At 48.3% G+C, this 16,270-nt stretch overlaps 1 protein-coding gene across 1 annotated transcript in view; it reads left to right on the top strand.

The window, feature by feature from the left end:
• The first annotated feature begins 12,096 nt into the window (after positions 1–12,096).
• Positions 12,097–16,270, top strand: part of SLCO5A1 (solute carrier organic anion transporter family member 5A1) — a 126,259-nt gene continuing 122,085 nt past the window's right edge. Inside the window, exon 1 of the mRNA XM_049700460.1 lies at positions 12,097–13,720. Within this exon, the coding sequence (XP_049556417.1) occupies positions 12,823–13,720 (898 nt within the window). The 5' untranslated portion in view covers positions 12,097–12,822. The remainder of the gene's footprint in view (positions 13,721–16,270) is intronic.

Below are 16,270 nucleotides of genomic sequence, written 5' to 3'. Positions count from 1 at the left end.
AGAGTAACACTGCCAGGATGTGCTAAGTGAAACTGGAAAAGTTTAAAAAGATGCAACAGTCTTGTGTTATTGAGAGACAAATGAAATGACTGGGATGAGCCCACGAAGTAGCCAGTCTTGAGTTGTGGCTTCTTGTTCTCGTCCATCTTGGTCCTGGCTGTGATGTGACACCACCTGGTGGAGAACATGCACTGTCATTTACAAATCAATTCACATTTGCAAAATGGTTCCTAAATCATTTAAGGTAGTGTGATTTGAAGAGTTCTCATTCCTTCTCATTTTCCCCCAGTATAAATCAGATGGGTACCTGTGAGAATGAACGTGTGCACACCAAGGGTAAAAAGTAAAATCACTTACCTGTGCATCTGCAAAGAGAATTCCTGAAAGAAGAACTAAGTCTGAACTCTAAGGAAGGGTTTGGATCTTGCCCATCATTTTGTATTGGCAGAGCAAAATTACATGAGCTCTAAATACTGTCTAAGAATACGCAATGGAAGGTATAAATTAAAACTTGATTTTAGGTCATTAGAATCTTAAAAAGAGGCCAGTTCAACCAAAGGGGAAAATGGTAATGTGATTTTTTTTTTTTTTTGCGGTACGCGGGCCTCTCACTGTTGTGGCCTCTCCCGTTGCGGAGCACAGGCTCCAGACGCGCAGGCTCAGCGGCCATGGCTCACGGGCCCAGCCGCTCCGCGGCATGTGGGATCTTCCCGGACCGGGGCACGAACCCGTGTCCCCTGCATCGGCAGGCGGACCCTCAACCACTGTACCACCAGGGAAGCCCCTAATGACCTCATTTTAACGTCATTACCTCTTTAGAGATCCTGTTACCAAATACAGTCACAGGATGAGGTACGGAAGTTATGGCTTCAACACATGAATTTTGGAGATGCCACAATTTAGCCCATGACAGCATTTATTTTTAAAAATTAATTAATTAATTATTTATTTAAAATGGAAGTATAGTTGATTTACAATATCGTGTTATTTCTGCTGTACAGCAAAGTGATTCAGTTACACATATACATGCATTCCTTCTTTTTTAAAAATATTCTTTTCCGTTATGGTTTATCATAGGATATTGCACATAGTTCCCTGTGCTATACATTAGGACCTTGTTGTTTATCCATTCTATATATAAAAGCTTACATCTGCTCACCCCAGCCTCCCACTCCAGCTCTCCCCCAACACCCTCCCCCTTGGCAACCACTAGTCTGTTCTCCATGCACGACAGCATTTAAATAACAGTTTAAGAGCCACAGGGTACACTGTGACTTGTACAACAGTTTTGATTCTAAAAGCATGTCGACATTCCTGAGAGTGGAGGAGAAACAATCTTATTTTCCTTGAAAAGCTCTAATGGAAGAAGTACCAGAGGGCAGAAAAACCAGTGGTCTCCTTGTGTGGAGTAAGAGAAAGGGACATTTTAAACTCCAGAGGAGAAACTGAAGTGTGCAAACTGTCACAACAGTTCTTTTCTGTTTGAAAAATCACGCTTTTCGTCTGGTGTGAAATTTCGCAAACAAAACCAGCTAAAGGAAGGACAAAAGGTCGTGATGTTTCGATGTTATATTTCCATTGTTTACATGCCTATTTGCCTGGTCATTCCTCAGTTGGGGCAAACTAACAGCTCCAATTTTCACAGAGGGAATGACATAAGACAATTCATTTGTCATTTAAATCCCATTCCTTGATGACAGGTTATGCAGCACCCAAATGGAACACTAAATCCTTTAAAATCACTTCCCTGATGGTCCAAGTGGTACATTCTACTTGTATTGGGTCACTTGGTATTCAACAGTTACAACAAAGGAAATAGAACAATTGTCAGGGTATCAGTGACATCCAAAGAGAACGGAGCATAAAAGTCAGGCCAGAGATACAGGAACCTGCACACACGTGCCCAAACCAATAGCAATAATAGTTAAAAATAATATAGCACTTCAACCTGGATTTTGGGAGTTTTTCTGCAGTCAGATAATTATCAAAAACGTCATCAACAAAAGAGGATAGAGAGGAGAGAAGGGGATTTGAGCGAACTGTGTAAAGAGCTCTTTTCCAGTGTCTTTATATTAAGGAAAGAATGTTTGAAAAGACAGGCAGCTCTGAGCTCCTGATCATTCTACACGGTACCCTACATTTCTGTGTTTTTTTAATATATATAAATAAATAAAATTATTTATTTACTATTTATTTTTAGCTGTGTTGGGTCGTCCTTGCTGCGCGCGGGCTTTCTCTAGTTGCGGCGAGCGGGGGCTACTCTTCGTTGTGATGCTCGGGCTTCTCATTGCGGTGGCTTCTCTTGTTGCGGAGCTCGGGCTGTAGGTGCGCGGTCTTCAGTAGTTGTGGCGCGTGGGCTCAGTAGTTGTGGCTCACGGGCTCTAGAGCACGGGCTCGGTAGTTGTGGCGCACGGGCTTAGTTGCTCCGTGGCATGTGGGACCTTCCCGGACCAGGCTCGAACCCGTGTTCCCTGCATTGGCAGGAGATTCTTAACCACTGTGCCACCAGGGAAGTCCATTTCTGGGTTTTTTTATGAAAAGAATTCTACTATGTGGTGTTTGTGATTTGGGATCTCAGGACGCCAGGGTTGATTTCGTCTCTCTCTACAAGACTGGCTCTGAGGGAATGAGGCGAGGCTGACCAGTCATCCTCAGCCTTATGATGGAATGGGGTGGCAGGTGGGCAGCAGTTTTCTGAGGGGTGGGCTTCATGGGCAGCTTGTTCTGTGATGCTCAGGTTCCCCAGTAAAGGAAAGGAATGCAGGGAAGGCTGGGGAGGAGTCACCCCTGGGAAAGAAACCACCACTAGTGACAGAAATGGTAGGCAGCTCTGTAGAAACCTGAATCCCAGTCATTGGGATCCCAGCCCAGACGGGAGAAAAGACAGCAAGGTGGCTAGGAGTGTAGATTTTGGAATGACCTGGGTTTGGATCACTCTCCACGCTTTCTAAGCTGAATGATGTAGGACACGTTGATGATCAACTCAGATTCTCAGCTCCCTCCTCCGTAAAAGGGAGTGGTAATATGTATCCAAGAGGGAAGATGAAATAATGTCTGTAAGATACGTAGTCAGTCCTAATATGATAAATGAGAGGATAATTACTGTTTAACTTTCGTAAATCTTTGCATGGTGGTGGGGTTCTGATGAGGAAGCAGTTCGTATGGTTGAAAAATGGAAAACAAAACAAGACAAACAGAAGCCTCCTAAAGGATGTATGATGTTTTATCGGTCTAAACATAATTTCCAAGATAGGAGCTAATCCTAGATAAGTGTGTGGGCTGCATGAAATAGAAGATTCCAGATCCCCTGCCCTCCAACAATCAGGGAGGAGGAAATGTGAATAAGATGAATACAAAAGGCAGCAATGAATAATTAAAACAACGGCTAACATTTACTAGCCCCAACCTTGGTCCAGGCCCTGCTGTAAGCATTTTGCAAAATTCTCTCATTTTCTGCTTACAACGACCCTGAGATAGATACTGGGATTAATCCCGACTTGGAAACGGAGGCAGAGAGGTTTAATAAGTTGTCCGAGTCTATACCGCCATAAACAGCAGAGCCAGAGTTAAAATTTAGGTAGTTTGGCAACAGAGTTCTCTTGTCTCTCGTTAGTCATTAAGATTAAATTACACACTAAGATGTGTCATAGTCTAACAGGCAGCATTTTTCCCTTCCTGGTGATATGTAAAATGATGGTGTATCTTAGAATTGGGGCAGCTTCTTGCGATGAAATACGTATGAGTGACACCATGCACTCACCACAAAGAGGAAACAGTGTTAGTTTGTCGTGGAGCCCTTGTTCTGACCCCCTCTGCTCTATCTATCCCACAGCGGGCACAGACCTTGGAAAGAGGGGTGGGGAAGTGAGAATGATTCTGCTGTCCGCCAGTCAGTCTGCCTTTCCACCAGCAGGACTATATCACAGATTATTTATAACTGTCTGAGCATCAGGTCTTTGAGATAAATGTAACAAAATGAAGCCTGCTGCCTTCCCATTTGCTTTGTGGGGGGCCTCAACAGTGGGTCACTGCAGTGATTGTGTTGTTTTCTATTATCTCGTGTTAATTATTCCTCTCCACCCTGGAATAAAATCACCTCCTTCAGGTCACCTCTGAAAATGTGAATCTTTCCAGTCATCTAGGGAAGAAGCATGTTCCTGGCTAGGAAACAGAAATCTAGAAGGTAGGAAGGTGAGAGAAATTCCAGCTTTCTCTTGGCTTTACTCACTGGATCCAGACTTTGAGATGTCTCCAGAGAGTTCAAGATCATCCTTGAGGTAGATCCCAAAAGGGACTTCTGCTACAGAGGGACCCCAAACTGTGGAGGAGTAGCCCTAATTTACAAGCTGACTATCTCAGGTATTGCTTTTTGCCCAGAGAAATCACTCTGGCCTATTAGGCAGAAAGGGATTCTCTCTAGGAAGTTATGCGCTTACAAACTCTCTGGAAGGGCTGGTCTTTAGGTTGGGTGATCAGGAATGACTCTTAGAACTGCAGATGTGTCCTGCCAGGGAAGCTGGTCCACCTGCCACAATCTGGAGGGTGGGAATCAAAGGTCTTCACTGGTCTACTGATTTCAGGACTCCCTGTGTGGCTGGATCCAGAGACCCAGTGCTGTAACTGCCTCTCAGCCTCCAGAAGCTGGAGTTCGGACCAATGAAGGCTGAAGCAGGAATATACCACATCTCCATGACCTGCTTGCTGGCGTAAGAGTCATAATGGGTGTAACCTGTGCTTTTTTTCCACCTTCCCAAACTCACAAGCGTGTATCTATTCTTCTCCAGAACCTGATCTGCCAAGGAGTCTGCGAAATGTAGGTTGTTTTTTTTGTTGTTGTTTGTTTTGTTTTCCAGACTCTGACATTCAAGAAAAAACAGAAATGTCGGGGCTGCATGGCGAGTGCCCATCAACCATATCTGACACAGTTCGTTTCACGTTATCCCATGTATTTGTTTTCTTTTATTGGCCTTTAGGCTTAAGGAAAGATCTGTTTAAGAATTCAGGCCTTGGCCCATCTGCTGCCCTGCAGAGTGAGAGGGAAGCTAGTAGTTGGGTCAGAATGTTAAAATCGGGTGGTGCCTCAAGAACTATGTGAGGTCTAGGATTTCACCCTTCCTCTAAGCTAACAAGTTAGCCTGCTACCGTTTCATGGATCCTGGGGAGGCGAGGCTGCAGAATCAGAGACAACGTACGTTGTTCCTCACGCAAAAGCAGCAGGCCGAGTGTCAGGCTGATGTGTGTTCCAGCCCCCGTGCCCCCAAGTCCTAGGAGTGATGCAGAGTCCATTGTGGACGCCTGCACACGCATTACAGGGGAGGAGCGTTGAGCCTGGGGGGCTTCCCTGAAGTACGCAGAACCAAGCCTGTTCTCTGGCCAGGCGGAAAGGTTACCTCACCCCTCAAGGTTGCCAGCTGCAAACACAGCCCTGAGAACTGGCCTGGGTGAAGAGTGGCGAGGGCCTTGCATTTTCGACATACCCACAAAGAATGGGCGGAGATGCTGAGGGCCGTGGCAGATGGCCTCTCCTCTCTCATGCCTTCCTCAGGCCCTGGTGGCAGCAGAGGTAATTACGAAAATCTTTCAAGGGAATGCGAATCTCTGGGGACAAATGTCTCTTCTTCACAGGGAATTTTCTCCTCATTGCTAGCCTTGGAGTATCTGGCATTCTGTTTTGTTTTGTTTTTTATTTTCTTGGCTGCACGACGCGGCATGCGGAACTTCCCCGACCAGGGATCGAACCATGCCCCCTGCAGTGGAAGCGCGGAGTCTTAACCACTGGACCGCCAGGGAAGTCCCTCTGGCATATTTTTATTAAGGGAGGTAGCAGTTTCTAGGAGGTCCTGGTTGATAGAGTCTTGGCATCTTGTCCTGACTGCTTCCCAGAGACACTGCCTGATTTCTTGGCTCCTTTAGGTGACCAAGTATCCAAGTGTTCATCAGACTGTGGTTTCTTGGGCTGGGGACTTGCAGTGCTAAAACTGACATGGTGGTCACCATACTCAATCCACTGTACCCCAGGGCCAGAGCTGTCCCTCTTCTGCTTTACCCAGATTGAAATTTACTTCTCAGTAAGGGAATAAATGCCAAGTTCTGTTAAGCGGGTACCTTATAATCAGTAATACCATGTTGGATGTTTGAAAGTTGCTAAGAGAGTAGATCTTAAACATCCTCACCACAAGAAAAAAAAATTGTAACCAAATATAGATTTACTGTGGTGATCATTTTGCAATATATACATACTATATCAAATCAGTATATTGTACATCTAAAACTAATACAGGGGCTTCCCTGGTGGTGCAGTGGTTAAGAATCTGCCTGCCAATGCAGGGGGCACGGGTTCGAGCCCTGGTCCGGGAAGATCCCACATGCCGCGGAGCAACTAATCCCGTGCGCCACAACTAATGAGCCCACGTGCCACAACTACTGAAGCCCGCGCGCCTAGAGCCCGTGCTCCGCAACAAGAGAAGCCACCGCAATGAGAGGCCCGTGCACCGCAACGAAGGGTAGCCCCTGCTCACCGCAACTAGAGAAAGCCCGTGCACAGCAACAAAGACCCAACACAGCCAAAAAAGAAAAAAGAGAGATGTCGGGAATTCCCTGGTAGTCCAGTGGTTAGGACTCTGCGCTTTCACTGTCAAGGGCATGGGTTCAATCCCTGGTGGGGGAACTAAGATCTTGCAAGCCCCATAGCATCGCCAAAAAAAAAAAAAAAAATTAAATTAAAAGAATAGAGATGCAATTTAATTATGTCACAGAGGTTAGTAATCTGTATACTTCAGGGTCTGTGAAAATAAAGCTGTATTTCAATTATATATATTGAAATACAATGAACTGAATTTATATGTACGTATGAAATGTTATCTTTAAAATACAACTTATCCTCTCTTCAAGAACCAATACCTAATTCAATTAGAGTACTGGCAACTATGTATTATATTTTAAGCCCAGAAAATATTCTAGACCCAAACCCAGTTCTTCTTCTTTTGTCTGGGAGACCTCTGAATGGAAACTTCTTAAGGAAAAAGGGATGGGAGTGGAGGAAGGGGTCCCTTCTGCTTTCCCTGCCCCATTCTCCAGGGCAGCTAGATTTTAAGCCCATAGAATGGCCCTAGGTAATTCCAAAAGCTACATCTTATTATATGAAGATTGGGAAAGAAGCAATTTATGTGTAAATTAGACTGATTAGTGACTTAGAAGAAGCATCAGCATGCCTGGAAATTTGAAGAGTTTATAATCATGTGCTTCCTCTCCCAACATACCTAACAAGGCAGGTATTCTGGTCTCGGCAACTGTACTCTTTCATATCGTGTGAAATAAGCCATGGGGGTAGCAGAATCCCATGAAGTAAGTCCATTTTTTTTTTCTCTGAATCTGAAGATTAGGGCTGATGGAGGTACACCTGGCCTTTTCCAAAGTCACATCTAACTATGAAAGGGAAAGCTCAAGAATGTCTGTTGCTAAATGTTTTCTTCTTGTTTCCTGTATGAGTAGCTAATTGGACCTTTTGTATCCTGTCTGTACATCGTGATCTTTCCATTAGTAGTAATAAAAAAACCTATAGGGGCTTCCCTGGTGGCGCAGTGGTTGAGAGTCCGCCTGCCGATGCAGGGGACACGGGTTCGTGCCCTGGTCTGGGAGGATCCCACATGCCGCGGAGCGGCTGGGCCCGTGAGCCATGGCCGCTGAGCCTGTGCGTCCGGAGCCTGTGCTCCGCAATGGGAGAGGCCACAACAGTGAGAGGCCCACACATCGCAAAACAAAACAAAACAAAACAAAACAAAACAAAAAAACCTATAGGTTCTTAGAATTGTGTTCTGGTGTAACTGTGGTAATTGACCATGAATAAACAGCATGTGGCAGGGACACGATTATTTGACTTTCAGCGAGGAAGCCCTCTGCTGCGACAGATTGAATTTGCTGTAGAACACTGATGTCTGTGGCTGAGCCTGAAATGAGAGAATGGGCCACAGAGCTTGCAAGGATGTAATAGGAGGAAGATTGATTCTGTTTGGATCCAGAATAAGCTCAGAGGAGTAATCAGGTACAGCAAGTGCCGCACAGTAGCTGAGATCTGGGCCAGGGTGGCAGCTGGAGACATATTTCCTGTTTATGGAAAAGTGACAGTGGGCTTGATGGCATCTCCAGAAGAGGGGACGGGGCAGGGGATGAGGAATGAACGTCTTTGCCCTGTCTGATCGGTCCGTTTGGTACTTGCCGGATCAGCGCTATCTCGACGTGGATTTGGGGCACACACCGACTGTTCTTTGGTGTCAGCTGACTTATTTTGTCCTCTGAGGATCAGCTGTACATATGGTGGATGTTGGGCTAAAGTGAGATAATTAACAGATGCAAGATGCGTCGAAAAGTCAAGCTGCTATACGATTAAAAGGGAGAGAGTATAGGGTCAGTGGTAAGAGCATGGACTTTTTTTTTTTTTTAACAAAAGAAGGATTGATGTGACAGAGCCCATTTTCAAAGTATGCACATCTCCTGTCCAGGGCTGTCTGAGAAGGGCACGAACATTTATTGGCTGTACTGTGCATTAAGGCACAGGCTGAATGTCTCACCTATGTCATTTCATTCTACCCTCTTGGTACTTTCAAGTAGGTAATTGTGTCCTCATTTTACAGATGAGGAAATCAAGATAAATAACCATTGAATCAATTGTTCGTGGCCATAATTGAGCTGGGATGAAAATTCACGTTGATTCTATACTCTTTTCACTAGCCTGTGATGCTTTCCAGTATTAAATGGGCTCTCCTAAGAGAATAAATAATCTATTATCTTTGGGCCTTTAAAATTGTCACGTAAAACACTATAAGAAACAGTTAGTGGAAGCTTATTTCTCTATCCAAAGATTAAAAAAAAAATCTATCTTGGAGTAAAATGATTCTTAAAGCAGATTGAAAGCTTACTTTAGCCTTCCCTAGGGAATGAAGTATTATGGAGCATGGACTTTTTAATCATCCCGAGACTAGCTATGTGCCTTTACCAAGTTACTTCATCTCTCTCCACTTCCCTCATCACGCTGTAAAGTTTACCCAGCGCTCTCACTGAAGGCCGGGGCCACTGAAGTGACTTTGGCACGGCAGCAGTGGTCAGTGCAGTCACCGGTAGAACAGCCCCTCCCCTAGCTAGATCACCATCTTCCTTTGTCAAAGTTCTTCAGTCTCCTCCCACATGCTACAGCTAATGGGCTCTTTTCGGTTATCATCCTATTTGGCTTCTCTTCAGCCTTTCCTGCGTCTGAGCACACCCTTCTTAAAGTTTTCTGCTCCCCTGGCTTCTAAGACAGTCCCTCTTTTCTGACTCTTCACAGATCTCTCTGACCCTTGCTTCTAATCTCCCTTCTTAGATGTTCCCCTCTCCGGCTCTCAGATCATGGTGTCCCCAGGGCCCTGCCCTTAGCCTACCTCTCCTCAGATCTCCTGCACCATCTTCCTTCTTCACCTCATGCTGTCTCAGGCTAATGCCTCCTAATCCACTTCCCTAATCTGGGATGCCTGTGTGTTATATGTCCACTGGCTTATGGGATATGTACACTCGGATGTCCCAAAGGCATTTCGAAGTCAATGCACCTAAAGGAGAAGCATCTTTACCCTAAGATCATGTTTATCCTCCTATGTTTTTCTGGGACCTCATCCACCCAGTCACCCAAGTGTGAAGCTTGAGAGACATCCTATATTGGCCCATTTTCTCAGTCTCCAGATGACATCAGCTTTCAAGTCTGGCCACTTCTACCTTGTCAGTGTCTTCAAGCAGTTCCTTCCTCTCCATGCTCCCACCACTGAGGTGGCTTCCTAACTTGTCTCATGCCCTCCGAGTGGCTTAGATTCACCCACCACTGCCAGAACCAGCTTTCTGGTGACCAAGTCAGAATGGCACTGGCCCTTCGGAGCTCACAGCACACGACTTATGAAGCCCTTGCTGATCTTTCCTACTCTGCCACTCTTGCTGTGAGCCCTCTGCCCCACCCCTGCAATCACCCTGCGACTCACCTACCTATTTCCCTTCAGCACCGTGCCCCGGTGCCTTTGCACATGCCTTTCTTTCTGCCTGGAAATGAAGCTCTAATTGGTTAATAATGGATATTAGGTTCTCCAGTGTTACCCTGTATAGAATTTACCACGTTGTTTTAGGCTACTTACAGGGGTATGTCTTCCACAAGACAGAGGTTTCCTCAGTCCAGGGATCTGTCCTGTTCATCTTTCATTCCCAGAACCTGCTATGGTTTCTGAGACATGGTGGGTGTTCACGGCACAGAATAAACGAACAGAAACAATTTCCTTATTCCGGGTGGGCTCTCTACCTCAGCAGCTGACTTTTCTGGAGACCTGCTCCCTCTGGCTCCTCGCGTTCCCCCGCCTCTCAGGTGATGGGCAGCCGGGTGGCTCGCTGACTTCGGGCTGGGCTGGGCTGGGCTGGGCGGTTGCCCGCGCGCCTGCGCCCTCTGCTGCTCCTCTCGGGGCGCGTCTGTGCGCGAGGGTCCGGAGAGGCTAGGGAGACAGGCGAGGGGTGGGGGGAAGAGTTCCGCCTGAGTCACAGACTTCATTCACTGATTCTCGGCGGCTGGACCGAGGCTGCCTCCTGAGGGGACTCCCAACTACTCTCGCACCTCCAAGGTCCCCACCTCCCGCCGTTCCACTCTCAGCCGAACAGACGGACCGGCTGACTCACGAGTGAGTAGCGGCGGCTCGTGCGCCCCGGCAGCGCGGCGAGCTGTCCCTGGCGGGCCTGTCCTCCTGCGGGTGGTGTGTGTCTGTGTGTGTGTGCGCGCGCGCGCGCGCGCGCAGGAGGTGTTCCCCAGGGCGCCACGCCGGCCCCGAGAGCCGCCGGCCGGGGTCCGTGTGCCCTTCCGAGGCTGCACTGCGGTGCGGGTGCTCGCTCCGCAGGGGCTCGGGCGTCCCCGGCGCGGGGAGCGAGTTTGCCGGGATTCCCCGGCTCGGTGCGCGGCAGCCGGTGGGGTTCCCCGGGAAGGCGCCTGGGCAAGGAGGCGGCGGGGAAGCCCCGGCTGTGAGTGGCTGGCGGGCCGGGAATCTGGGAGCGGGGCTGGCACAGCAGAGCCGAGGGAGACGCCGGAGCGGCCGCCCCTGGATCCCAAGCTCTCCGCCTTTCTCCCTTACCCTTCCTCCTTTCTTTTCTCAGCAGCATCACAAAAGCGCGCGGCAGAGTGAAACCCAATGCAGCGAAGTCCGGCTCTTTTCTCCCACCTGGTGCACATCCCCCCGGGCCGGAGGAATGGAGTGGGAGTCCCCGAGATTTGGGGCGCAGGTTTACCCCGGGGACACACCTGTTTTCGGCTCGCGTTGAATTCCAGCAGGGTGCCGGATCGCGCGAGGGGGTTCCGACACAGACACGCCGGTGTGTGTGTGTGTGTGTGTGTGTGTGCGCGCGCACCCGGAGCCCACGCTCGCGGGCTGCGCGGGATGTAAATAGCACACCTCCCTGGCCGCCTGCGAGTGCCAAGCCGGATCCGTGGGCTCCCAGCGCGCTGTGACAACGCGCCGGCATCTCTTTGTTTGGTTGTGGCTTCCCCACCTCTCCGCAATGCAAATTGATTTTCTGTTTCGCTTGACACAGCGCGCTGGGACTTCGTGTGGGCCGCAGCCTCGAACGCTCCTGGTATTTGTAATTGAATAGTTCTCCCCGGCGGCTGGGGGCAGGGGTGTTATTTTTAGTGTTGGGAATAAAGAGGCAAGCACTCTGACCTTTTTGCTGTTGCCTTGGGTTTTGAATACGTGTCTCTGATGGAGAAGACGGATTCACATCCAGTCGCGCACACGTGCCTGCGCACAATTGTGTACACACATTTCTACACACCTAGCTTTCCCCCTTTCTTTTATTTTTAAAAATCGGGAGTGGGAGTGCACAGTGTTTGTAAACCAAAACCAAAACCAAAACCAAAAAACTTTCCTTTGTTCTTTTGGGCCTTTTCCATTTTGAGTAATGGAGTAGGAGTGCCAAAAGGTTGCAATTAGTTCACTAGAATAAAAGACACTGTCTCTGAGTCAGAGCTGCCAGTTTGATAATTATTAACGTATAAAAGCAGATGCGCTGTTTAAGGCAAAAGGGGCGGGGCGGGGGCAGGTCCACGGTAGACAATGAGGGAGGGTCTCTGCCGACCGCCTGCTGCTTATTGTTCCGGCACTAGAGGCTGCAGCCTGTAGCCGCCTCCTCCTCTAGGGCTTCGCTCCTCTTTCATCCCTCGGTCTCACTTGGGACCTTCCGAGTGCCCCAGCGCTGTCCCCCGGGGCGCCGGGACGCCAGTCCCAGCCGCAGCCGCCCTTTGCTGACCGCCCTCTCTCTGCTTTGCAGGTTGGCAGCTTTGCGCCCGAGGGTGTCGCGAGCCGAGGCGTTGAGGACCGAGCGCCTCTGGCCCAGCCAGCCGGGCGGGATGCGGCGAGGGCTGCAGCGCTAACCGCCCCCACGCTGGGCACTGGGCGTACGCGCTCCGGGCTGCAGGCGGAGCGGCGGCGGCGGCGGCGGCGGCGGCGGCGGCGGCGGAGGGGATGCGCCCGGGACGCGCAAGGCTCCTGCCGCGAGCTGCCAACCCGAGGTGGACCCTAAGGGCTCATCGCAGGACCGCGCGGACCCCTGCCCTCCGGGGCACGCGGCTGAGGAGCCTCGGGGCCGCGTCTGCGGTCAGGATGCTCTGGGCACCTCCCTGCTGGTGAGGATGCCCTACTGCGCGGCTCCGCATCCCCAGCCCCGGTCCCTGGTGGGCACGACTGCCTGGGCCCGGCTTCGGCCCCTCCTGCCGGTGGATGAAAAGGGCCGGAGTCCTTGAGTGCGACCGGCTATCGAATCTGAATTCTAAGAGCCATGGAAGGAGGCACTGGGCTGCAGCCCCAGGCGACAGAGCAGCTGGAGGCCAGCGCCAGAGTAGGAGCGGTCCAAGAGAAGTGCGAACCCGAGACCTTTAGGTCCAAGAGTTTACCCGCCCTGAACAGCGCCTCCTGCAGGCCAGACCTGAATCCTGCCGGAGAAGACTCCAAGCCCGCCTCTGGCCATCAGGAGTTGAAGCCAGGCCCTGGCCCGCGGGCCCCCAGCCCCTCCGCCCCGTCTACTTCGGCAGAGATGGCAGGGCTGGTGGAAAGTCACCACAGGGTGGAAATCGGCAAACCCATATCGGTGTCCTCCACTTTGGCCATGCTCCAGGGCAGAAGGTGCCTCTATGTGGTCCTCACCGATTCCCGTTGTTTCCTGGTTTGCATGTGCTTTCTGACCTTCATCCAGGCGTTAATGGTCTCCGGGTACCTGAGCAGTGTCATCACCACCATCGAAAGGCGCTACAGTCTGAAGAGTTCCGAGTCAGGGCTGCTGGTCAGCTGCTTTGACATCGGGAGCCTGGTGGTGGTAGTGTTCGTCAGCTACTTCGGCGGCCGGGGGCGGCGGCCCCTGTGGCTGGCCGTGGGGGGACTCCTCATTGCCCTGGGGGCCGCCCTTTTCGCTTTACCTCACTTCATCTCGCCCCCCTACCAGATCCAAGAGCTGAACGCCTCGGCGGCCAACTACGGCCTGTGTCAGAATGGCAACTCCTCGGCCACGACGGAGCCTCCCACCTGCCTCAAGGACTCGGGGGGAAACAGTCACTGGGTCTATGTGGCTTTATTCGTTTGTGCGCAGATTCTCATTGGAATGGGCTCCACACCTATTTATACCCTGGGACCAACCTACTTAGACGACAATGTCAAGAAAGAAAATGCATCCTTGTACCTAGGTAAGACTTTCCTCTCAGATAAGCTTGCACTCAAAAATCAAAAGGAAGCACTTTCACATTTTACTGGATGTTGTATATTGTGTATAATATATGGCGTTATATCATATATATGCATTAAGCTTCAGTTTATCTTCTTTTTCTTTTTTTTTTGGCCTTAGTGTGGTGTGTTTTCTGTTTGGGAGAGAATCAAATAGTTGAGCGTTCTTTGAACTAATTTTCAGACTCACACTTGTCTTTTCCCAAGTAATACAAACTTTTAACTGTGGGGTGGTGCTTCTCTCTGTTGCTGCCTATCTTTGGAAAATCTCGAATTTATCAAGCTTATCTTCTCAAAGCTGTCCTTCTAGAAGGGTCAGGAAGGAATAGAAGTAACTGCTGTGTGTGGAATAAGGTTATTTACTACTTTCATCCACTGCTGCTTCTCATTCCTGCCCCCAAGAGCAGAGTTAGTGGAGAACCCAGACTACATGAAACACACTTTATTGACTTCATATCTGTATTCATTACGTATCATCTGCGTCGCTATTTAAAAAAAACTTGAATGATATCGAATGACTAGATTATCTTTATACAGAAGCAACATCACAGGTTGTAAAGTTTATCCAAAACGATTTTTGTTGTTGGTTTGAAGACCCTCAGTTACAGGATATTGGGGGAAACATCATTACTATTTTCTGAAAAGCAGTACTCTTGGACAGTGAAAGGGCAGTGAAAGTGATACTCAATGAAGAGGGCTATGCGTTTTGCTCAGTATGCTGTCCCCAGAATCGGTTACAGAGGGTGTCTGAGCCATTTATAGTCCCCAGTAACTGGCCCAAATGCATCAGGACAAGAGTTTTATAATTTGTTTTTATTATTAAATGTAAGAGAAAGAAATTTCTATTCAGGCAGAGAGGAATAGCTTGCTTGTTACTTTGCCTCCATGTTTTCTAACGTTTGTTGTGACAAATTTTCAAACATCGAGGAAAGTTGAAACAATAGTTCAATGAACGTCAGTATATCCGCCACCTAGACTCAATAATTGTTCACTTTATCATATTTACTTTATCAGTTTGTGTGTGTGTATAGAAATATATATATATTTTTGGATGGGAGGTTAAGCCCTTTGAAAGTAATTGTAGACACCTTTAGGCTTCAGCACATATCTTCTGAAAATAAGGACATTCTTTTACATAACTCAGGAGCTTAAACGTCCTAAGAAAGCTAATAACCATTCCATATGGTCATCAAATTCCAGTCCATATTCAAATTTCCTTAATTGTCCACTCAGTCTTTTTTAGCTATATACATTTTCTTTTTTAAAAAAATTTATTACTGATATTTATTTTTTTTAAGTAATTTTAATTAATTAATTAATTTATTTATTGGCTGCGTTGGGTCTTCGTTGCTATACGCGGGCTTTCTCTAGTTGCGGTAAGCAGGGGCTACTCTTCGTTGTGGTGCACGGGCTTCTCATTGCGGTGACTTCTCTTGTTGCTGAGCATGGGCTCTAGGTGCGTGGGCTTCAGTAGTTGTGGTACATGGGCTCAGTAGTTGTGGCTCATGGGCTCTAGAGCACAGGCTCTGTAGTTGTGGCGCACGGGCTTAGTTGCTCCGCTGCATGTGGGATCTTCCCGGACCAGGGATCTACCCTGTGTCCCCTGCATTGGCAGGCAGATTCTTAACCACTGTGCCACCAGGGAAGTCTGCTATGTACATTTTCAAACCAGGAGCCAGTTGAGATTCATTTATACATTGCATTTGGCTGTTTGCCTTCTTAGCATTTGCTAAACTAGAACAGTGCCTCAACTTTTTTCTTTCTCTACCACATAGACTTTTTGAAGTGACAAGGCTAGTTGATTTGTGGAATGTTCCACATTCTAGATTAATCTGATTATTTCCTCGTGGTGTCACTTACCTTGTTCCTCCATTCCCTATATTTCTTGTAAACCGGGAGTTCAAAGGTGTAATTCGATTCAGACGAAGCGTTTTCGGCCAGACTACTTCACAGGTGACACTCCGTGTTTTCGATTAGATCTATCTGGCCATTCATTAGTGTTGATGAGTTTAATCACTTAGTTGCGTGGGCGATTGCCAGGTCTTTCCATTGCAAACACACATTTCTCTCTTTGAAAATAATCAGCAATCTTTAGAGTGACACCTTGACCCTGTAAATATCCCAATTGTTTTCTTTATTCTTACTGATCTTTTCCTCCATTTACTTTGAAAACTCAGGTCTCCCTTCCATCCCGCTTCTAGGTACCACTGACACAAATCTGCTTCATGAAAAACACAGGCAGAGCCCCACGCAAAGAGAGAACATCCACTAGTAAGAGCCCTGAGATTTAACTTTTCTGGTAGTGGTTGCCCATCAAGAATGAAAAGAGCAAGTACGTATTCTGTGCTGAGCACTGTACTCCTTATGGGAAGACCGAAAATGAGACACAATCCCAGCAACTGAGGTGCCTTCAATGTAATGAAGAAATATTTCCAGTTTAAGGTAACAAGCGAAGTGACATGTGAAAGGGGAAGAAAGTTCTACAGATGGGATTTGCTCCCGCCCCCCCTCCT

This window comes from Orcinus orca, chromosome 17 (genome assembly GCF_937001465.1).
Source record: "Orcinus orca chromosome 17, mOrcOrc1.1, whole genome shotgun sequence".
In the NCBI taxonomy this organism is placed as follows: Eukaryota; Metazoa; Chordata; class Mammalia; order Artiodactyla; family Delphinidae; genus Orcinus; species Orcinus orca.
This window is presented reverse-complemented; position numbering and strand designations above follow the sequence as displayed.